The sequence below is a fragment of the Pseudonaja textilis genome, chromosome 1, assembly GCF_049901715.1.
Source record: "Pseudonaja textilis isolate UNSWEBS1 chromosome 1, rPseTex1.2, whole genome shotgun sequence".
NCBI classification, from domain to species: Eukaryota; Metazoa; Chordata; class Lepidosauria; order Squamata; family Elapidae; genus Pseudonaja; species Pseudonaja textilis.
Window position 1 is genome coordinate 195,101,307 of NC_141990.1, and position 23,576 is coordinate 195,124,882.

Genomic DNA, 23,576 nt, shown 5'->3' on the forward strand with positions numbered 1-23,576 from the left:
TTGCATCAGAAATGTGGTATTTGTCCCCTAGCTTAATTACTTGCACCACCCCTCCATAAACCATTTTATGAGACATTTATTCTCACTTTGTCTTTCAAACACAGCCAGCGCTTCTCAAGAAATTATCAAATTAAAAAATTATACAATATTTGAACATTTCAGATATTCACAGGATATATAGTCATGGGATTGTTTTGTTCTCCTTCCAGCATGGAAATACACCAATCTTCTTACTGATCTATTTTATTATGTTAATTTTTACAACTGATTATTTCCCCCTTCTAGGAGAAATGAGAAAGGTATAGAAGTTTAAGCACCTAGGAGAGAGAAGAATTAGTTAGATGAATGAATGGGATGGAAATAGATGAAATGTGGGACTACGCATTATACCTAGTCATTGGTTTCCATGCATTGTAATAAAAGTAGTGACATTAAGGAAAAGGAAAATCTGATCTTAAATTAATCTGCGATGTGTGAAATTTGCTATATAAAGCAGCATATAATGTAACATTGCTTTAAAAATTATGTATTTCCAAACAAGAGAAATTTGGATAGGAGAGGGATTATCTCAGTCTACCTGGTCCTAATCTAGTACTTTCACCAGTCTCTTTCATCACCTAGCTCCAGGACATAAACTACACTGAATGTAGTTTGAACTTGAGTAAGTACATTGGATTGCAATGTTAGAATTTTCACTTGTGCAAATGTAGAAATGAAAGTAATAGGCATCATCCAAACAGAATATATATGAAGTGATATATCCAAAACTTTTCCCTCAAGAAATCTTAAGTCACTTTTCTAAATATGTAGATTTCAAGAGGACTGTTTTTTTTTAAAAAAAAAACAATAATTAAGCATTTATGCTTTAGCACTTAGTTAGTTACTTAAAGTAACTGCAGAAAAAATAATTACTACCAACCTGCCTTCCATCAAGGACCTATACACTGTGTCAAAAAGAGGGCTGTGAAAATATTTACAGACCCCTCACATCCCAGATACAAACTGTTTCAACTTCTTCCCTCAAACGACGCTATAGAGCACTGCACACCAGAACAACTAGACACAAGAACAGTTTTTCCCCAAATGCCATCACTCTGCTAAACAAAAAATTCCCTCAACACTGTTCAACTATTTACAAAGTGTACACTACTATTACAGTTAATCTTCTCATCACTCCTATCACCCATCTCCTCCCACCTGTGACTGTATGACCGTAACTTTGTTGCTTGTACCCTTACCATTTATATTGATTGTTTCCTAGTATGATACGATTGCTTATTTATACCCTATGACTTTATTAAGTGTTGTACCTTATGATTCTTGACAAATGTATCTTTTCTTTTTATGTACACTGAGAGCATATGCACCAAGACAAATTCCTTGTGTGTTTAATCACACTTGGCCAATAAAGAATTAATTAATTCATTCATTCATTCGTTCGTTCATTCATTCATTCGTTCATCTAAAGGCTGAAGAGATAGATCCTCCAATAAATCCAGGGTAGAAAGGGAAAAAGAGCAGCAATTTAAATTTTTTTATGTTTAAATATTTATTTTTAGTTCAATACTTCAAAGCATACAGGAACTATTAATATGTACTTTCTCCAGAGTGCCGCACAAAGCAGCTGAGGTTGAAGAAGCAGGAAATAAAGGACAGGTAAGAGCCCGGGTGGGCAGGTGGGCCAAACAGCAGCAAACACAGAACGGGTTAGGTGTCTGCTGCTCTTCAGAGCTCCCGGCTCTATAGAGCCGGGCAGAACCGGTAGCATCCCATACCTGACCTTATGATCTCATCCCAAAAAAGGGAGATGCTATTTGATCTAACAGATCAATAAGCAATATTGAGTACACTCAACCAATGCAACTATATGATATAATTAGAACTGTGATATTAGTTACAATTTGTGCTTTTTTTTTTTTGTTCTTCAGAAACAAAATATTTTTAATCATCTCTTCCATTCTATGGCACTGGCAGTTTTATTTCTTTTTTTGTGCTGTGGGAATGCTCAGATTGTTTTTTAAAAAGTTAACCAGAACAGTTCTGTTCTAAACCCATCAACACCTACTCTCCAGATGGGTAGTGTTAACTAAAATAAACATGACCTTATATTGATGCACTGTTGTAATAGAATTTGTGGTTACATCACACAAAAGATGTTCTTAAAGGTAACCTCTTAAATTAATTTTAGAGGAGTTTTCACATAAATCCAGAAAAGCAAATTAGGTGGCATTAAGTAAATTACATAATTTACTGGTTTTACTAGTAATAACGTTTGCAAGCCAAGGCATACATTTAAAAACAAAATACTATTGCACTTCAACTTTAATAAATGAAATGTTTTTAGGTATTTTTCAGTCATAAAATATGAGAACCTTACATGCATATAAACATACAACCTTTAAATGCTATTACTCAATTTACTTGTTGTATCAACTGAAGTTTATTTTGGCTATACACTACATGCATTTTCCTGAAATTAAACAATGTTTTAGTTTTTCAGCTAGCCCTTTCTTCCTCTGTCCCATAAAACACATAGATTGGGAAAAAATAGCTTTGGTAATTTTATATAAAAATACAATAAATAATGCAACAGCCATTTAAGGAAGACTGCATTTAAACAAATGGAAATGAATGCCAAAATATATTCAGCTGAATTATGATCGTAGGCTTGGATGATGGCAGGAAAAAACATAGATAATAAAAATAACTTTTCATTAACTTTTAGAAAAACAAAATTTCTTAGCCAAACATGTTCAAGACATAAGCAATTAATTTTAAAATGTTCATTAAAAGCAGCATCTCCAAAATGACCTTGATGTTCGTTTACATGGTATATAATTTACACAACTGATAGGAAAGCACTTTAATTGTTTCTGAGAATGAAAACATGAACCCATGTCATTCTGTCTGTTTATAATGTTCAAGGTACAAGGAATGGCCATTAAATAATTAAAGTAGCACTATGCATATTCAAAAGGATCTTATGGACAGAGGCAGTATGTGATGGGGTAGAAATGCCAGCAGAGAAGGCAGAAGTAGGCCAACGGTGTTGTGGGACCAGGCAGGACCCCGAGGCTTCTGTGCAGTGGCCTGTTGAAGCCTGGCGACCATCTTATTCTGCCCTATGATTGCTAGACCCAGGAGGATGGTGCTGTAATTATAGGAGTGCTAGACTATGTGCTCATCCCTGAGGCCTATCTATTGTTAAAATATTTAGAGGATAGAAGCTGTGGAATTTTCAGACTTGTCGTCTATGAATAGAAGGATTTTATTCTATTCACTATTGAGGATGGGCAAGTGAGAGTTGGCTTGATTCAGGGCGCACTGTACATGAGTTGGATCGTAATTGAGGTTGCTGGGGGAGGAATTGCTGGGCTGCTAACTGCAGAAGCATCTCAGCAGCCTGGACCCTTTTTGATGGGTAGATAATTCATAAGGAAGAGAACGAGATCTTTGTCCTGGGAAGGAAGTTGTTAGGTAGTTGGGGAAGAAGACATTTCAGGGGTGTTGAGAACAGGCAGAGACATTTAAGTAGTGATGGATGGAAAGAGATATTATACTATTCTACCCTTTATGCTCAGTCTAAATCCTGGTTATTGAACTTTCAAAGTCTTGGGGTTCTGACTGCTGCTACTAAATAAGGCCTCCCTCATATGTGGGAATGGAAAGAGCAAGTTGCCCTTTTAGAAGTCTGTCATCAACCGAAACTGTAGGGCAGAAGAGCTATGATTGTCTGGGGCATCCTGCTGGCAGCCAGAGGTGTTGCTCTGCAGATTACAGGGCATGAGACTTCGTTTGTTAAATTGGCTTTAGGAATCAAGTGGGACTTTTAATGCTCCCTGCCTCCCTGCTGCAAAGCAAGATCACTGTCCAGATTGATGGCAGAGTTCCCCAGGCTTATGGTCTTGCAGGGTCTTCTATCCACATTCCTTTGGGGTGGAGTCTGAGTTAGCTCAGGATTTCATGGCCACATTGTAGCCATGAATCTAAAGAAGGCCCAATATATACTGTTTGGATTTGGTTTTCCTGTTTCCATGAGTGGCAACATGATCTGGAGTTGGGGAGATTGCCATCACTCCCCTGACATAGTCAGATGACTTTCTCAACGCCTGAGAATGCTCTGGTGCTACTCCTGATTACGGAGAGGCTGAACCTATTTGATTGGTTTTCCTCAGGGGCTTAATGAAGCCAATGGTGTTAATTATTCAAGAGTTAGCGTTAAACCAAACTGTCTGAGATTTTGGTTGTCACTTGGGATAAGAGGGCTTTGGACTTGATTATGCCTATGTTGCCTTCCTCCCTCTGCACCATGCAGCCTGAAGCTATCCTTGGTTTACTGAGCAGCCGGGAAAGATGAAACGGAAGATGACTATAGGACTGCTCAAGGATGAGTAGTGAACCTGATTTTCTATGGACTAGAGCTAATGTTGCAACGATAAGGGTAGCAAAGCTTCAGTACTTTCCCATCCTTGTTGCATCTCCATACAATTGCCCAGCAATCGTGGTGAGTCCTCCAAACTCCCTTGAAATGGAAAACCAATCCCAAGCTTTTATAAACAGGGATTTGTTCTGTTGGATTCCATTCTTACGTTCCACCTTTGTATCTTAATCTTTTTGGCAAAGGCTATGATTTCAGATTTTCAGAAGAAACTCCCTGCTCTGTATGCAGTATTGGACTACAGCATTCATCACATTTTTAAGCTATGTAAAAGAATGGGCAACAAGAGCTGTATCATCTGTCTATTTGTCATAAAATCCTTCTGTTTTAAGATCTTCATCATACCATAAAATGTATTTGCGCATATAAAAACCAATTCATCTTTATACCTTGTTCCTCTAGATTTTGCATCGATTTAAGTTCACCCTTTTCATTCAATATTTCCCCATATCTAACTGTTTGTTCCTTCTTATATATTATAGGATAAGAAAATGCTTCAATAATCGATAACCAGACTGGAATTTTCAAATAACATTGTCTTTTAGTCTTCTCCCAATTTAACCACAAAGACTCTCGTATATAGTGTCTTCTAAAATATCCCTGCGTTTTAGTTTCCTTGTACCATAAAAAAGCATGCCACCCCAACAACAAGTCACTGACTGAGTTAGATAAGATTTTGACAGGTACTGATGAAAAGGTGATTAAAAAATTGTATGGCTATTTATTAGAAACTAAACTAGAAGAAGAACAAGTTAAAGAAACTATGATTGCTTGGGGGAAGAATTTTGGATATGGGATTGATTTAGAGAAATGGCAAAAATTGTGGTCTCAAAATTATAAAACGACATTGTCAACAGCATATAAAGAAAATCTGTAAAAGGTGTTTTACAGGTGGCATTTCCCCCCGACAAGAATAGCAAGAATGTTCAAGAATAAATCCGAAAAACATTGGAAATGTCATCAGATACCTGGCTCATATTACCATATGTGGTGGACTTGTGCAGATGCTAGAAAATACTGGACTAGAATCCACACGTGGTTGGAAAAAATGACAAAAAAAACATATAGATTTGAAATCAGAGATATTTTTATTGGGAATTTTATCTGATACATATAGTAAAGATTTGAAATACCTGATTGTAAATGTTTTAACAGCAACCAGGATTGCATTTGCTAAAAACTGGAAAAATGAGAAAATACCATCACAGGAGGAAACCATTAAGAAAATATTGGAATGTGCTGAAATGAGTAGATTGACATTTGAAATTAGAGAGCAAGAGGATAAACAATTCTATAAAATTTGGGACCTTTTTTATCAATTGTTAGATAATAAAATACAATGAAATATGTAGAATCTTAGAAAATAATAAATATATAAAGATGGTTTTTTTTCTTTTTTACTATATCTATAAAAAAAAATTTTTAGGATAGATTTGGGAAGATTATATGAATTGTTACAAAATGATACCAAGTAAATTATAGTTATCTCACAAAATATGACTGAATAAGATCATTGTCAAATGATTGAATAATAATGATACTAGGGTATTTAATCTCTTATTGAGAATATGAGTTATTATACTATGTAACTGTAATTGATGACTATGAAATGGATGCACAAAAAATTTGTAAACCAACCGACACACTGCTTGTATATTCATGGAAGAAAGGTTGATGTTTTTATGTTTTGTTTGTTTATGTTTGTGTTTAAAAAATCAATATAAAAACTTTTTAGAAAAACTGTATCATCTGGATGCAATATTGGGATCTAGTGATAGTTTGAGCTAGCGGTCACAAGGGATCTAGTGATAGTTTGAGCTGTTCACCAATTCAATCATGGAATTAATAAATTAAACAGGGCAAGGGCCAGAAGGCATCCTTTCAGCACATCTCTCCGATGTATATCATTAGAAAACAGCCTTGATAGTTACATATTATTCTCAAGGAGAAATGGACGTAAAAGTTCTGGATCAAATAAAGATGCTGCTTTCTCCATCATACTATTTCTGAGCTATTCCCACAAAATCCTTCTAGCTATAGAAGACAAATTTAAAGTCTTGAAATACCACATGAAATGGGGGTTCTAAATTGTGCATAGTTCCAAACAAGGTAGTGCACCACCAGAATATGGTCTACAGTTTACTGATTGTCTATTCTTATCCACAGGTCACCCTATTTCACAGGGTTACTGTGGGGAAAAGACAGGAGGGAACACTACCTATTTTACCTTGAACTCCCTAAATGAAAAGCTCTTATATCTAACTATCCGATTTATATAGTATTTATGTAGCATATATTAATCTTCTATAGTTACAGTTAAAGTTACATGCTTGAGAGGAAGTATGAAGAAGACAGGGAAAAAAAATTGAAATTGTTTGGATATACAATAAAACATGTTAACAAAATAACCTATCTTTTTGGGGGGAAGATCCTACTCTAATGACAACCCTTAGTTTGGAAGTCATTCCAGCTCTGTTTCAAAACTATTCAGCTTAAAATGGAAATGCTCATAAAGCTTCAATAGTAGGTCGCTGCAACCAGCTGCCTGCATCTATTTAATAGGAACACTGGCTGAGTTACCCAAAGTATACATGTTCTACAGAAGATTTAGATATACATTTTTAATTCCAGTTGGTGGGGACTGTTACAATTTTGGTTTTTACATCCCTGGGGAAATTGACTTGTGGCATTACAGGTTTGTGAACAGAATGACAATGAGTGCAAGTAATTAAAAATGGCTGCTCCAAGAATACTGCTTCACTGAACTGCTCGAAATAAACTGCATTTTTCTGTGAGATACATTTTTCCAATACATACTGGCTAAGACTGGGTGTTGCTCATGCTCTATTTTAAAGCAAGAAGATTTTTCAAAATTTGTGAACGTTTGATAAATTCAGTTTCCCAATACTAGTTAAGCAGAAATAATTGAGCCACAAACATTATTTTTAAATTCAGTATCAAAAATGATCAGCACAAGAATCTTATATGATGGACAGGTCACTCTCTTCTGCCTTCTCAGTGTTAAGCTTGTCCCATAATGGTTTCTTTGCTAGTCTTTCACTGATTCCCGGAAGGAAATTACACTATCATTATTTGTCAGTTTGCTACCACCTTTCAACCTCGTGACCTAAGCTGCTAAGGGCACTAAAAGAACACCAGCTGCTTACAAGTTACAATAGGTGAATATAACCCTGCAAATTATACACTGCTCAAAAAAATAAAGGGAACACTTAAACAGCACAATGTAACTCCAAGTCAATCACACTTCTGTGAAATCAAACTGTCCACTTAGGTAGCAACACTGATTGACAATCAATTTCACATGCTGTTGTGCAAATGGAATAGACAACAGGTGGAAAGCAGAGGCAGGTAGCAAGACATCCCCAATAAAGGAGTGGTTCTGCAGGTGGTGACCACAGACCACTTCTCAGTTCCTATGCTTTTTGGCTGATGGTTTGGTCACTTTTGAATGCTGGTGGTGCTTTCACTCTAGTGGTAGCATGAGACGGAGTCTACAACCCACACAAGTGGCTCAGGTACTGCAGCTTATCCAGGATGGCAGATCAATGTGAGCTGTGGCAAAAAGGTTTGCTGTATCTGTCAGTGTAGTATCCAGAGCATGGAGGCACTACCAGGAGACAGGCCAGTACATCAGGAGACGTGGAGGAAGCCGTAGGAGGGCAACAACCCAGCATCAGGACTGCTACCTCCGCCTTTGTGCAAGGAGGGACAGGAGGAGCACTGCCAGAGCCCTGCAAAATGACCTCCAGCGGGCCACAAATGTGCATGCGGCTGCTCAAACAATCAGAAACAGACTCCATGAGGGTGATATGAGGGCCCGACGTCCACAGGTGGGGGTTGTACTTACAGCCAAGCACCGTGCAGGACGTTTGGCATTTGCCAGAGAACACCAAGATTGGCAAATTTGCCACTGGCGCCCTGTGCTCCTCACAGATGAAAGCAGGTTCACACTGAGCACATGTGACAGACATGACAGGGTCTGGAGATGCCGTGAGAACATTCTGCTGCCTGCAACATCCTCCAGCATGACCGGTTTGGCAGTGGGTCAGTAATGGTGTGGGGTGGCATTTCTTTAGGGGGCCGCGCAGCCCTCCATGTGCTCGCCAGAGGTAGCCTGACTGCCATTAGGTACTGAGATGAGATCCTCAGACCCCTTGTGAGACCATATGCTGGTGCGGTTGGCCCTGGGTTCCTCCTAATGCAAGACAAGCTGGACCTCATGTGGCTGGAGTGTGTCAGCAGTTCCTGCAAGATGAAGGCATTGATGCTATGGACTGGCCCGCCCGTTCCCCAGACCTGAATCCAGTTGAGCACATCTGGGACATCATGTCTCGCTCCATCCACCAACGCCATGTTGTACCACAGACTGTCCAGGAGTTGGGGGATGCTTTAGTCCAGGTGTGGGAGGAGATCCCTCAGGAGACCATCCACATCAGGAGCATGCCCAGGCGTTGTAGGGAGGTCATACAGGCACGTGGAGGCCACACACACTACTGAGCCTCATTTTGACTTGTTTTAAGGACATTACATCAAAGTTGGATCAGCCTGTAGTGTTTTATTCCATTTTAATTTGCAACCGCTATAACTTTGGGCATGAGTCGTAAGTCCATTTTTTCAGCATCATTGTAATTTTGAATGGCATTGAGAGTGGTTGTAAGTCATGGATTACCCGCGTAGTAAATATGGTAGATGGAGGCAACTTTTATTTTTTCCACAACAGGAATAGGGCTGGAGGACCAGACATTCCATCAATCTTTTTGCAGACTGTACAAACTACTGTCTGATGTTTTGTTAAATGCTTGTATCAAAAATTCTGACAATTATACAATTAATTGTAACAATTATGATTGGAACAAGTCAAATTATTAACATGTGATTTGAGGTTTAATTACTTATTCCAAAGCTGGTGCTTGTGACTTCCCATTTCAGAAGCAACAGTAAACTATAATTTTGTGGAATCAAAGCTTGTAGACAAAGCTATCTTAAAAGAGTTTGCAGCCACAGGCCAAAGTCCCATTTCTATTTTGGCATATTGAATTTGAGGCAGTAATAGCTGAACAGGACTAATTTTCATAAGCTACAAATTGTCAAGTGCAAGAAATCAGGAACCAGGATTATTCAAATTAGTACAAGTTTATGTTATACAGGGGTGGGTTTCTACCGGTTCTGTCCACCTCTGTAGAACTGGTCGCTCTGAAGAGCAGCAGACATAGAACTAGTTCTATGTCTGCTGATGTTTTTGCCCATCTGCCCACCCGGGCTCTTACCTGATCTTTATTTCCTGATTTTTCAACTTCAGCTGCCGACCTAGGCACAGCGGCAGTTAAAAAAACAAGAAAATAGGGCTGCTTCAAAGGCTGCTTCTTGGCACACAGTGTGCTAATGATGATAAACGGGCGGGTGGCTCACAGCAGGCAGGGAAGCTCATAAATCTCGAACTGGTAGTTAACCCTGTCGTATCCAACCCCTGATGTTATGCCATCTCTAAACAAGAATCTGAACTACTAATAATCCAGGGAAATTTGTGGCAGGATAAGAACCAATGAAACTCAAAAGGGGCTGGACTTAGATCTCTTGTGGGTATAAGGGACTCCAAACTGATGATGCACGTGATCCCTCTCTTTGGCTCAGCCTGGTCATCTACACAAATTTGATCAACAGAATACTTTACATTTCCATTTTAATTAATAATGAAAGTGTAGGCACTATTTTAAAGTATTTCCTACCTCCAGACGTATTTGATTGTTTTGCTCTGAAAGTTCAGAGTTGGTAAACATAATAGAAAATATTGAATGGGAAGTACTCAAGCCAAAAGCCTTAAGATTCGATAATTGTATTTACTTTTAATCTCTTATACTCTGTACTGCCTTTCTCAATTATAAAAACTTGTTATTTATAATTAGTGAGGTTCCTGGTTTAAAAAAATTACTGCTTCTGAATTTTTGACAGATTACATAAATTGCACATATGAAAAATTGACATAATTTCATGGTAATGTTTTCCCTCTCAAGCTTCCATTATCTTAATCATGGATAGCCACCTAGTCAAAGAAAAATAATCATTACCAGTTGTTTACAGTAGGTGTTAGATTTAAAATATAGTGCTGTGGTGATTCTGAATTTACAAACATAATCAAGTTGCAGAAATTTATTTCGAAGTATTGCAACAGTAAGAAGCGTTCCTGAACCTATGAAAAGCTAAATTATTTCAAGTTTTCTTTTAAGACTGATGAAGCATTCAAATATCTCTAGATTATATGATTCCACGTATTCTAAAAAGGCTATATTTACAAAGTTCCCCAGTGCGGCTATTACAAAAATAATATGTAAGCAACAATAGGCAATGTGAATTAAAAGTAGATTAAAACAAATTTATCATTACAATAATGTAGGTTCAATATTTTTTGACTAGCTTGTGATTTGTGCTTGAGCAATGATATTAAGTGATGATTTCCAGTATTCTAAAATGGTTAGTACCCCCCCAATTTTTTTTTTTGTAGAAAATGGACATTAAACTGGTAAATTAATTCAATATGAGAAAATGCAATGTGAATGGCAAATGGATCCATAATAACCGTAATAATAACAACATTCATGTTTCAACTTGGAAAAGCATCTACATTATGACCATATATTTATCTACATTTTGGGAAGTATTAAATTCAGTCAAAACTATCCGATAGGCTATGTGTTATTTTTCATATAAACTGGTATGCTTTTAGCATATGGAAAGAGAAAATGAAATAATGGTTCAGTTTACTATTGTGAAAGCAATGTTTGAGGTTTATTAAGTAAAGAATCTAAAATAAAATTATAGATATCATAATGCACAAATTACACAAATCCCAGAATATTGTGTCAGATTATGATCACTAAATCTCAAAAGCATGATTTAAGAGGAAGACAACATCTCTACAAGAAAAGGTTAGATAGATACTAGACTGCTACCTTTTATATCAAATCATAGTTCTGTATTGTATCAATACTGAGCTGTAAGATAGTTCTAAAGTCTGCAAGACAGAATATGCTTGTATCAGTGCATTAGTTTCCAACTCTTTCATATGCACACAGCCAAAACAATTGTTGAGCTTGAGAAGCAAACTCATTCTTTTTAACACATTTCTAACAGAAATGAGAAGCATCTGGAACTGAAATTCTAAATTTGTTATATACTGTATACTGCTAGAATAGTGGCACAGAGATAAATGTTATTAGTTGTATCCATGTTTCAAGTCAAAAGTTAATTTAATAGTGCAGAAATTAATTTAATAATGAAGATAATATTTGTTATTATTTAGCAAGACTACACTGATGTAATTTAGTGAATTATCAAGTGGGGCCACCAAATTTCTTTGTTGAATCCTTGAATGAATCAAATAGCAACAACATACATGCATAAGCGCACCAATCGTGCCTACCGTCCCTGTCCTATTGTTTTTTTATTTTTCTTATAAGTATCTATCTCATGTATTCAAAACTATATTTATTCTTATACCTGTATCGTGTAAGTGATTGACAAATCAAATAAATACTAAAATACTAAAAACATCTTAAGAGCAGAAAGAGACAGACTTGAGATGTTCAGTATCAATCATGTGCATTGTAGTATGTATGTTCTCTACAGATCCAAAGATCACAAACCAGAGGTGCAAAATAGTTGTGGGTGGAGATACTTCTAGAATTAATAAGGGAGCTTCAGAATACCTGCCCATCCTATACAGTAAATCTGTTTTCTATAGCAGAATGATTCTCAAAATATAGCTATACAAAATGAACAAAGTTCATGCCTTTCTCTTCAACTACTGTGCTTTCATTTAGAGCAAGGAGAGCTGTAGTTAGTGATCTACTGCAAATCACTGAGAGAACTGCCAGTGACAATTCCAATCTGTCACCTGCCTTCCCTAACTAGAGAGCTAAATCCACGATTCCCAGGTAGCTGGCAAGAAAATGGCCATGAAATAATGCTGAATGTGGTATTTATAGACTGAGAGATTTTCATAATCCATGCTGTGATAAAATAAAGGTTTCTTCGAAAGAAGTAGCTGACAATTTGAAAATTAAATATGGATGGATACCTTGTGCTTGCAATGCTTGGCGATTCTGCTCCAAGCCGGCATCTTTCTAACTGACTGGCAACAATTTGCCTTTCCACTTCAAGTTCTCTGGTGAGTCTTTGAAACTGGAGTTCCTGTAATTAAAAACAATTTAAAATATATTGGTTATATTTTGGTTCACACATATGAAAAGAAGATTCTACTGAAAATATCTATTCTACATTAAGCACTAACTTGTCTTTCAACTAAAAATGAAAGTTAGGGACCCATTGGTAAGAACTGACTTTCATTGCTCAAAAGTTGAAGCCTGGAGATTCCCAGCTCCTGAAAAATACCAGGTGATAGGGATCATGCCACACCTATTCTTGGTCCAATGGCCTGGATACACATACACATTACTTTACCACTTGAAATGAGTTTATTATAATTAATATTTCCTATTATAAAAGTTTCTCCCTCTAAGCTTTTGGTTACAGAATGTACAATAAATTCAGTAATTGCCTTAAATGATAAGCAATGCTTATACAGGTAATCCTTGACTTACAACAGTTCATTTAGTGACCCAAGTTACAATGGCACTGAAAAAAGTGACTTCTGTTTTTCACAATTACGACCTTTGCAGCATCCCCATGGTCAGGTGATCAACATTCAGGTGCTTGGCAACATATTTATGATTGTTGCTGCGTCCCAAGATCATGTGATCACTTTTTGCGACCTTTTGACAAGCAAAGAACCTGGGGAAGCCAGGTTCACTTGACCACTGGGTTACTGTGAAGTGATTCAAAACTCACTTGACAAATGTGTCACTTAACAACAGAAATGCTGGGGTCAATTGTGAATGTAAGTCGAGGACTACCTGTACTACCATTTGGCTCCACTCTGGTTTAAGGCAGGAAACAACAGAGGATGTTAAAACTTACTTCCTGGTACATATAAGGAACACCTCAGAAAACCTTTTCCTAAACTTAAGCAAATGGGTCCAGATTTTTGGCTGATTCATCTCAAGTTTTCATCAATTAATCAGGTCTGTAATTAAAGCTATTGCCTGTGCATTCACCTGTCCCTTTCTAACCAGAGATCGAAAAAGGTCTCTTATCCTCAGATGACTGTAAAAATGCCAATTGAAACAACTTGAAAAGGTATAACATTGTCTCAACTACAAACCTACTTTGCTTCACCAAAGCATAAGGATTGGATTTAATATTTATTTAAAACATATAATATATAATATTTATTCATTTATTAGATTTTCTCCCACCTTTATTACTTTATAAATAACTCAAGACTGCAAACATACATAATTTTCCTCCTCCACCTATTTTGCCCACAATGACAACTCTGTGAGGTTACTTGGCTGAAAGAGAGTAATAGATTCAAAGTCACCCAGCTGGTTTTCATACCTAAGGCATGACTAGAACTCATAGTCTCCTGATTTCTAGCCCAGCACCTTAACCACTATACCAAACTGCCTCTCAGTAACTAACATTATCCAACATTACAGGTCAGATAGTGTTCTGTCTCACCTGTATCCACAGGTGAGAATCCAAAGTTCAAATATTCAAGCAAACAAAACCAGACCCAAAAGAGTTAACTGCTTTTGTTTTCACAGTCCTTGGCAGTCTTCCTGGAATCCGTCTGGCAAGTCTGAACTGTCCATAAATCACAATGCCACAGCCATTTCGCACCAAAAATACACTTTGCTTCAAGAGGGGGAGAGGCGTTAACACGCTCCTTATATATCCCCTGAAGGGGCGTGTCGGTCTCTTTAATTAATCCTTGGCTGGACGTCTCTTTTCTAATTGAGATTGACGTCTCAATCTTCTCCTAGTCCTAGCATCAAGCCAGCATCCGGCAGTTTCATCATCGCTTGAAGCCTCTGGCACACTTTCCTGATTAACAGTTAACACCTGAGGTGCAATCAGGAAGCGAGTTCCAGAAGAGGAAGACGCCTCTGAAACTTCTAATAAATCAGGCTCATCTCTCAGATTCAACTCCTCCTCCTCCTCCCCCAGACTCCTCTCAACGTCGCTCAGTAATGCAGGCTTGAATCTCAATGCCAGATCTTCTTCATCACTTGAGCCTACATCTGCTGACTGACCTGGTTCAAACCTCGGAGGCACAACAGATAGTCTTCAACTTATAGCCATTTATCTAGCAAGCATTCAAAGTCATGATGGCACTGAAAAAAGAGACTTATGATCTGTCCTTATATTTATGGTCATTACAGTGGCACCATGGTCAAATAATCACAATTTGAGTGCTTGACAACCAGAATGTATTTATGATGGTTGCTATATCCCGAGGTCATATGAACACCTTTTGTGACCTTCCCACATGGCTCCCACTAAGCAAAAATGGAGGAAGCTGGATTCACTTAACAGCCATGTGATTGACTTAATGACTTTGTAAAAAGGTTGTAAAATCAGACACAACTCATATAACTACACTGCTTAGCAACAAAAGTCCCGATCCCAACTGCTGTAGATCAAGGACTACCTGTACAACAAATCACTAAATAGCATTAGAAGTATGATGATATGCACGTATTTTTAGTACCCACTGCATATCATCTGTTTTGGGAGGAATTCCATAATCAGGATGATAAGCAAGTTATTACAGGTAGTCCTCACTTAATGAGTGGTTGGTCAATGAGCAATTACTCAACAACACTTCAAAGTTATGACAGACCTCTCTCGCACATATTACTGTATATTCAATATTTCATTGTTTATTTTATTGTTTCACTATTTTGCTACTGTTATACTTCTTTTCATTTCTTTTACTGTTGTAATCTGCCTTAGACTAGCCCCATGGTGAGACAGGAAGCAAATACACTGCTCAAAAAAAATAAAGGGAACACAAAAATAAGACATCCTAGATCTGAATGAATGAAATATTCTTATTAAATATTTTGTTCATTACATAGTTGAATGTGCTGACAACAAAATTGCACAAAAATTATCAATAGAAATCAAATTTAGCAACTTATGGAGGTCTGGATTTGGAGTTACACTCAAAATTAAAGTGGAAAAAAACACTACAGGATGATCCAACTTTGATGGAATGTCCTTAAAACAAGTCAAAATGAGGCTCAGTAGTGTGTGTGGCCTCCATGTGCCTGTATGACCTCCCTACAACGCCTGGGCATGCTCCTGATGAGGTGGCAGATGGTCTCCTGAGGGATCTCCTCCCACACCTGGACTAAAGCACCCTCCAACTCCTGGACAGTCTATGGTGCAACGTGACGTTGGTGGATGGAGCGAGACATGATGTCCCAGATGTGCTCAATTGGATTCAGGTCTGGGGAACGGGCGGGCCAGTTCATAGCATCAATGCCTCCATCTTGCAGGAACTGCTGACACACTCCAGCCACATGAGGTCTAGCATTGTCTTGCATTAGGAGGAACCCAGGGCCAACCGCACCAGCATATGGTCTCACAAGGGATCTGAGCATCTCATCTCAGTACCTAATGGCAGTCAGGCTACCTCCGGTGAGCACATGGAGAGCTGCGCGCCCCCCTAAAGAAATGCCACCCCACACCATTACTGACCCACTGCCAAACCGGTCATGCTGGAAGATGTTGCAGGTAGCGGAACATTCTCCACGGCGTCTCCAGACCCTGTCACGTCTGTCACATGTGCTCAGTGTGAACCTGCTTTCATCTGTGAAGAGCACAGGGCGCCAGTGGTGAATTTGCCAATCTTGGTGTTCTCTGACAAATGCCAAACACCCTGTACGGTGTTGGGCTGTAAGCACAACCCCCACCTGTGGACATCGGGCCCTCATACCACCCTCATGGAGTCTGTTTCTGATGGTTTGAGCAACCACATGCACATTTGTGGCCCACTGGAGGTCATTTTGCAGGGCTCTGGCAGTGCTCCTCCTGTCCCTCCTTGCACAAAGGCGGAGGTAGCGGTCTTGATGCTGGGTTGTTGCCCTCCTACAGCCTCCTCCACATCTCCTGATGTACTGGCCTATCTCCTGGTAACGCCTCCATGCTCTGGATACTACACTGACAGACACAGCAAACCTTTTTGCCACAGCTCACATTGATGTGCCAGCCTGGATGACCTGCACTACCTGAGCCACTTGTGTGGGTTGTAGACTCTGTCTCATGCTACCACTAGAGTGAAAGCACCGCCACCATTCAAAAGTGACCAAACCATCAGCCAGAAAGCATAGGAACTGAGAAGTGGTCTGTGGTCACCACCTGCAGAACCACTCCTTTATTGGGGATGTCTTGCTAACTGCCTATGCTTTCCACCTGTTGTCTATTCCATTTGCACAACAGCATGTGAAATTGATTGTCGATCAGTGTTGCTACCCAAGTGGACAGTTTGATTTCACAGAAGTGTGATTGACTTGGAGTTACATTGTGCTGTTTAAGTGTTCCCTTTATTTTTTGAGCAGTGTACATTTAACAAACAAGTAAATAGTGGCTCACAGATACTGGTATTATTTTTATTATGCTATATGTTACATGCGCTGTTATAACTTTGCAATCTGCTTATATTCAGCTAAGGGGCATAAAAACACCTGTAATAAATAATGTCTGCTTAGATGAAATGGAAAGTATTTTGACAGCATGTACTGATTCATTTCATTCATATTTATAAACCTTCATGACAGACGACAAAATTTTGTTATTTTGCTCCCTTTCATGAACTATTGAGAAATGTTGAGTACTACCCAAAAGGAATATTAATCTATTAAAATATGACAATCTTTTTCTCTATATCTTGTAACAGCTCTGAAACAAGCATTTTCTTTTGTATGGTTGGTTTTACCATAAACTTTCTGGAACATTCACTTGTATTATTACTTTTGCTTTAAAAAATTTTCTGAATGCTGTAAGAAAAGAAAATGGCAGGATAGCAGCAAGAATTCATATATTGCAGATATTCAACAATAATGTACTTCATAGCGTTGGCACTAGATTAAAAAATACCTGAATGTACTCAATATTGCAATTCACTCTAACTCCATTTGTTGATGCATGGGGAGCAAGGGAAATTATACTGTATGACATCAAAAGAAAAACATTTCATCTTTGGAATTTATACTTAAGAACAACAAAGCTATTTTCTATCAGGTTATTTAGTCATAAATGATTTCAGATTAGCAAATTAAACAAAAACAATGGAAGAACATCCACTGTTTCCTGTCTCTTGGCAATGAAATAAGGTGAATTCATACATAATAACAAATGTTGCTTGTATTCAGAATGGTACTCAGATTAGTATTGGAAAATTTAAAAAAGCCTCTGCTAAAGCACTTTCCTCCTAGGCACATATAATAAAGGCCAAATATTCACCTTGAATAAAAAAACAAACAATAATAAAAAATAAAAAGAACAAAGTCCAAACAATTAAGGACAGACATTTTTGTAGCTTACCTCTTAATTCTATGGCAGATAGATCAAATGAACTTTAAACACTGATACCCCAAATAATCAATCCCTCTTAATCCAAGTCATTACTGCAACCTAGATTGTCCTTATATTACCTCTGATAGCTCTCATTTTTTCTTGCAATTAAAATAATAAACAAAGGAGGTGGTTTAATTCTAGCTCAATTATTAAAGGCTTTTATTCCTGGATGCCTGTACTGGTTTCTTTACACATTCATAGCTTTCCCTCTATCTAACAATGACCTAAGGATTTTCTTTCAGTCTCTCAATCACAGTGTCCATTTATAAGAAAAGTGATAAATCTATCTTTTTAAAAAAAAAATCAAAATAGGCTTTGTAAGCTTATTTACAAAACTTTTGCAGATGACCCTTAGAAAGGATGGTTGTGAATATAAATGTGATGTATCAACAGCTGTTGTGTTTGAAGGTTTGATCCTCCACTTTTGAGTACAAATATCTCTTATGAAAGTTTTCAGAAAGAAAATAAACATCTTTCTGTATTGTTTTAATTATTTGTTATTTTATAATGTGCGTTGCCTAGCACCACTTACTGAGATGGGGTGTTGCTCCTACTTGAACGCTTCTTCTCGGGGAGCCAAAGGGAGAGTCCAGAATGGGTAGTTTCTGGTCTCCTAGCTCTGCAGACTGAGTTGAAAAACTGAAGACACACCCCCTGGTAACGGTCCCCAGTTCTGAATGACATTGAAGCAAATTCAGCTGCTCCTCGTCCTCAAACTGATGCCTTACTTGACACCGTGAAAAAAAGGGACATTTCCTCCCTACTCCGACCTGACAGAATACAGGGTGGGACTGGACTCTCCCTTCGGCTCCCCGAGGAGAAGCGTTCGGGTAGGACCAACGCACCTTCTCCACTGAACTGAAGGGAGAGTCCAGAATGGGACATACCAAAGCCGGTTGATGGCAGTCCTATGGGTGGGAACTGGATTGGTCGGAAGTCCCCACTTCTACATGAACACCCTGCAGGACTCGTCTGCCAAAGGCCGCCTCTGCTGAGACAAAGGAGTCAATTTTGTAATGTCTCACTGATGACCAGGTCGTAGCTCTACAAATGTCCAGAATCGATGCCTGCGTTGCCCAGGCTGCGGTGGTTGCTGCACTTCTGGTTGAGTGTGCAGTGATTCTCCTGGGTACCGGAAGGCTCTGTAACTCATAGCCCTTTGCAATGCAGGGTCTGAGCCAGCAACCTACTGTGGAAGATGTCACCCTGCGACCCAAAGTTGATGGCTGAAAGGAAACGAACAGAGCTCATCCTAAGGGAAGAGGTTCTATTAATGTAAATACGGAGGGCCCCCCTAACGTCTAAGGTGTGCCACTTTCTCTCCAGTGCATGGGTAGGCTCTGGACAGAAGTTAGGCAAAATCAATTCCTGTGAACGATGGAATAAGGAGTTCACCTTGGGCAAAAAGGTAGGGTCCAACCGCAGAACCACCCTGTCTGCATGGAATACGCACAGATCCTTTCTGATGGATAAGGCCGCCAACTCCGAGATACACCTGGCCGAGGTAATGGCCACCAAGAATGACACCTTGCATGTGAGTAAGCAAAGGCTGATTTTACACAAGGGTTCAAATGGGGGAGAAGTCAGTGCCGGCAGGACCTTAGACAAATCCCAGATGGGGTAGTGGTGGACCACTGGTGGCTTCAAATTCGTGGCTCCTCTAAGAAAGGCTTTCACCCTAGGGTGTTGGGCCAGAGTAGAGTCCTTGACCGAAATCACCAAGGCCAAGGCAGCCACCTGTCTCTTCAAAGTATTGGGGACGAGACCTCTATCCAACCCGTCCTGCAGGAACTCTAACACCTTTGCAATAGAAACAACAGTGGGTTCCAATTGGTGAGAAGTGCACCAACTGCAGAAAATCTTCCATGTTGCGTTATATATCCTGGTCCTGGAAGGTCTTCTGGCTGCTTGGATGGTCTGAATGACTCTTGTGGAAAACTTATCCCACTTCAGGATTCCCCGCTCAAGTGCCAGATGGTCAACCGAAACCAGGCTGGATCTGGGTGCTCGATCGGACCCTGGCTGAGAGAGATCTTGTGCAGGGGGATTCTTCAGGGTCTGGCGACTGACAGGCCCACCTGGTCGGCGAACCAAGGACGACTGGGCCAGTAAGAGGCTACCAACAGAACTTCCACCCTCTCGATCAGTACCTTCCTGATTGCCCCCAGAATCAGGGGAATGGGGGGAAGGCATACAATAGTCCTTGGGGCCACCTGCACCGGAGAGCGTTGCCCCTTCTGCTCCCCGTGCAGGGAATCGAGCAAAGAACCTCGGGAGCTGTGTGTTCTCTGGTGATGCAAAGAAATCCAGAATCGGGTGGCCGAAGCGTTCTGTCATCTCCTGGAACAGACTGGGATGCAGTCGCCATTCTGACTGGTCGACCATGGCCCTGCTCAACCAGTCTGCCTGCACGTTGGACACTCCTGAGATGTGTTCTGCTCATAGGGAAAACAGGTGTCTCTCCACCCACCTGCATAATTGAGTTGCTTCCTGCATTAGAGATCTGGAGCGAGTGCCACCCTGCCGGTTTATGTGGATCTTGGTAGCCACATTGTCCATGAGGAGATGAACATGTCTCCCCACCATCTCTTGCCTTAGATCCTTGAGTGCTAAGCGGGAAGCCCTGAGCTCTAGCCAATTTATGTTGTGGGTGAGCTCCTCTCGTGACCACCTCCCCTGGGTGACCTGTACTCCCAAGTGGGTCCCCCAACCATACAGACTGGCATCGGTGGCGATGGTAATCCTCTGGGGCTCCCTGTAGAAGCATCCCTGATCCATGGCTTTGGACTGCCACCAACGGAGAGAACGAAGAACTGGCAAGGGGACGCAAACCCTCCTTGGTGAGTCGCCCCTGCACTCCCTCTGGTAAGGGAGCAGGAACCACTGGAGGGTTCGGGAATGGAAGCGGGCCCATGGGACAATCCCAATGCACACTATCTTGCTGAGAAGTTGAGAAAGCAAGATGATAGGCGCCTCTCTGGAAGACAGAATCAGCGACATGACTTCCCTGATACTGTCTCGATGCTCCTGTGAAAAAAAACCCTAGCTGGCCAAGGTGTCTATGATAGCCCCCAAATGCAAGAGCCAAGTCGATGGAACGAGGTGACATTTATCCAAGTTTATTGAGAACCCGTGCTCTCAAAGAATCCTGATTGTCGACATCAGATCCTCCTCCACCTGGGGTCTGGAAGAGGATGCTATCAGGATGTCGTCCAAATAGCATTGGATCCTTATTGGTAAGGCTCTGAGGTGTGCCGCTACAGCTCCCAGGAGCTTGGTAAAAGTCCATGGGGCTGATGACAGGCCGAAGGGGAGAGCCCTGTATTGAAAATGGCGGCCGCCATAGCAAAACCTCAGGAACTGATGGTGGTTGGGGAGTATGGGCACATGGAGGCAGGCCTCCATCAAGGCCAAAAAATCTCCCTCCCGCAATCCCTCTAGGATGGAGTGGAGGGAGTGCATCTTGAACCTTCAGTAGATTAGATGTCTGTTGAGCCCTTTCAGGTTGAGGATTGCTTGCCACACCCCTGAGGCCTTTGGAATCACAAACAACATTGAATAGAAACCCTGTCTCTCCTGTTCTTCTGGAACCGGCTGGATGGCCCGAATGACCAGCAGATGGTGGATCGCCGATTCCATGAGATCCCTCTTTGAGGAGTCCCTGGAGACAGGGCAGCACACAAAGACTCTTGGGGTGGGGGGGGGAGGAAAGAAACTCCAGAGAGAGACCCGACCAAAAGGTTGACAGGATTCAAGCATCCATCGTGGTCTGTTCCCACCTCTGCCAGAACAGTCCCAGACAGCCCCCTATGGGAGATGAGGCTCAGGCGTCACTTGTTGCGCCTAAAGGGTCTGTTGGAGCCCCTAAAGGGCCTTCTGCCCACTTGCCTCTGACGCCCTCTGGTGGCAAAGGCCTGTCTATTGGCCAGAGATGAGGATCTTTGGAAGAAGGGCCTACTTTGATGGGGAAAGCTTGGCCCAGCTTCCCTCTGTTTAAAGGAGGGCTTCCTGTAGTAGGGAGGAGACCTGTAATCGAAGCGCCTCCCCTGGGAGGGCAGGATCTTTAGCTTGTCCCTGGTTTTCATCCAAAAAGGATCCAGGGCCTCCCCGAAAAGCCTCTCTCCCTTAGATGGAGCCGAGGCCAGCTTCCATTTGGTTCTGGCGTCCATCTGCCAATTTCTTAGCCAGAGGAGCCTATGTGCTGTTATGGAAGAGGTCATGGCTCTGGAAGAAAATTTGGCTGACATGAGGGTGGCATCAGCAGTCAATTGAGCTGCAGCTATAATCTTATTCTGGTCCTGATGCACCCTGAAATCCTCAGGTGGGATTCTGCCCTGTAACTGCCTCAGCCACCGCAAAGAGGCCCAAGTAAAAAAAGACGCAGTCGTTGATGCTCTGATGGCCCAGGAGTCAGCTTGATGAGCTCTCCAGAGCGCCATCTCCTCCTTCTGATCCTCTGCCTTTAAAATGTCCTCCACATCAGGTGGGATGACAGATTAGGAACTAGGGCCACCACTGGGCCATCTACCTTTGGCACTTCCATAATGTCCAAAAGGTCCTTGTCCACATTAAATAAGGTAGACTCAGACCCACTGGGGTGAGTGTACATCCCAGGGGACTCCCACTGCTTTTTTATCAGGTTCAAAAACATCTGGGACACAGGTACAGCGTCCACCACAGATGCTTTCTCAGTGAACAGGTAATCTTCTTGATCTTCTCCCTCTATGGGAAGGTCCCGAGTGACCGTGTCCTTTTTAAGATGAGCTGTGCTCTTAGCCTTAACCAGCAGAGTCTTGAAAAGAGCCAGCTGGAAAAGGCCCTTAAAGGAGGGGGGGGGGCTGCTACCTCCAACTCCTCATCCGAAAAATCCCTTTCTGGAAGGAGGTTCCTCTCGGAGCCATAAAATTGGCTACTTTCGGAAGGGGAGGCCGAGCACTCTCTGAAGTGGATCAGCTGTTCTGCAGAAGCCTGCCCCTGAAGGACGCCTCTGTTAGTGTCCAAATAAGACAGCTGGCGCAGCTGGTTGACCTCTGCCTGCAATTCTTGTCTTATTGTTTGGGAGATCCAGGCTCTCATGAAGGATGGCATTTCTTGCATCTGGGTGTCCTCAGGCCATAAGCCAGCTGCTGTAGGTGTAAAGGTGGCTGCAGGCACAGGTCTGGCTCTGCTGGAGACTTGGCTTGCAGATGCCGCAATCAGGATCCCCTGAGGTGGCTCAGAAAAATTGTGAGAGGTCTCTGCCCTGATTTGGAGGTTTCCCTGCAAATCCTGAGTACTTGAGCCACCAGGAGACCAGGCAGTCAAATACTGCTTATCTGCCAGTTGGTCTAGCTTGCCTGTCATCTTGTGGAGGCAGAGGAGAGGTGGCCCTCCTGGAATCTCTCACTGCCTTGTCAAACTGTTTATCTATGGTTTTCTGCACCCAGCCTGCCTATCCTCATCCCTAGAGGGTCTTTTAGGGGCTAGAGCCCTGGCTCTAATCCTAGCTGCTGCCCCCAGTCCAGCAGACTTGGGCTTGGGAGATCCCTTTACAGCCTTCTCTCTACCCTGCTAAGGAACTGACAGTTCTTGATCAGCTTCCCTGGTGACCATTTTGAGCCCGCCAAAATTAACTGTCACTTGACAGGGGGAGAGA

At 41.0% G+C, this 23,576-nt stretch overlaps 1 protein-coding gene across 7 annotated transcripts in view; it reads right to left on the reverse strand.

Moving 5' to 3' along the window:
- The window catches only part of PKP4 (plakophilin 4), a 144,405-nt gene that overhangs the window by 66,587 nt on the left and 54,242 nt on the right, over window positions 1-23,576 (reverse strand). For all 7 annotated transcript variants that reach the window (XM_087920169.1, XM_087920168.1, XM_087920166.1 and 4 more), the window contains one exon: window positions 12,534-12,646. Coding sequence is in view for 5 of the 7 variants with exons in the window: in XM_087920166.1 (XP_087776292.1) it covers window positions 12,534-12,646 (113 nt within the window). In the remaining 2 variants the exon portion in view is untranslated. The remainder of the gene's footprint in view (window positions 1-12,533; window positions 12,647-23,576) is intronic.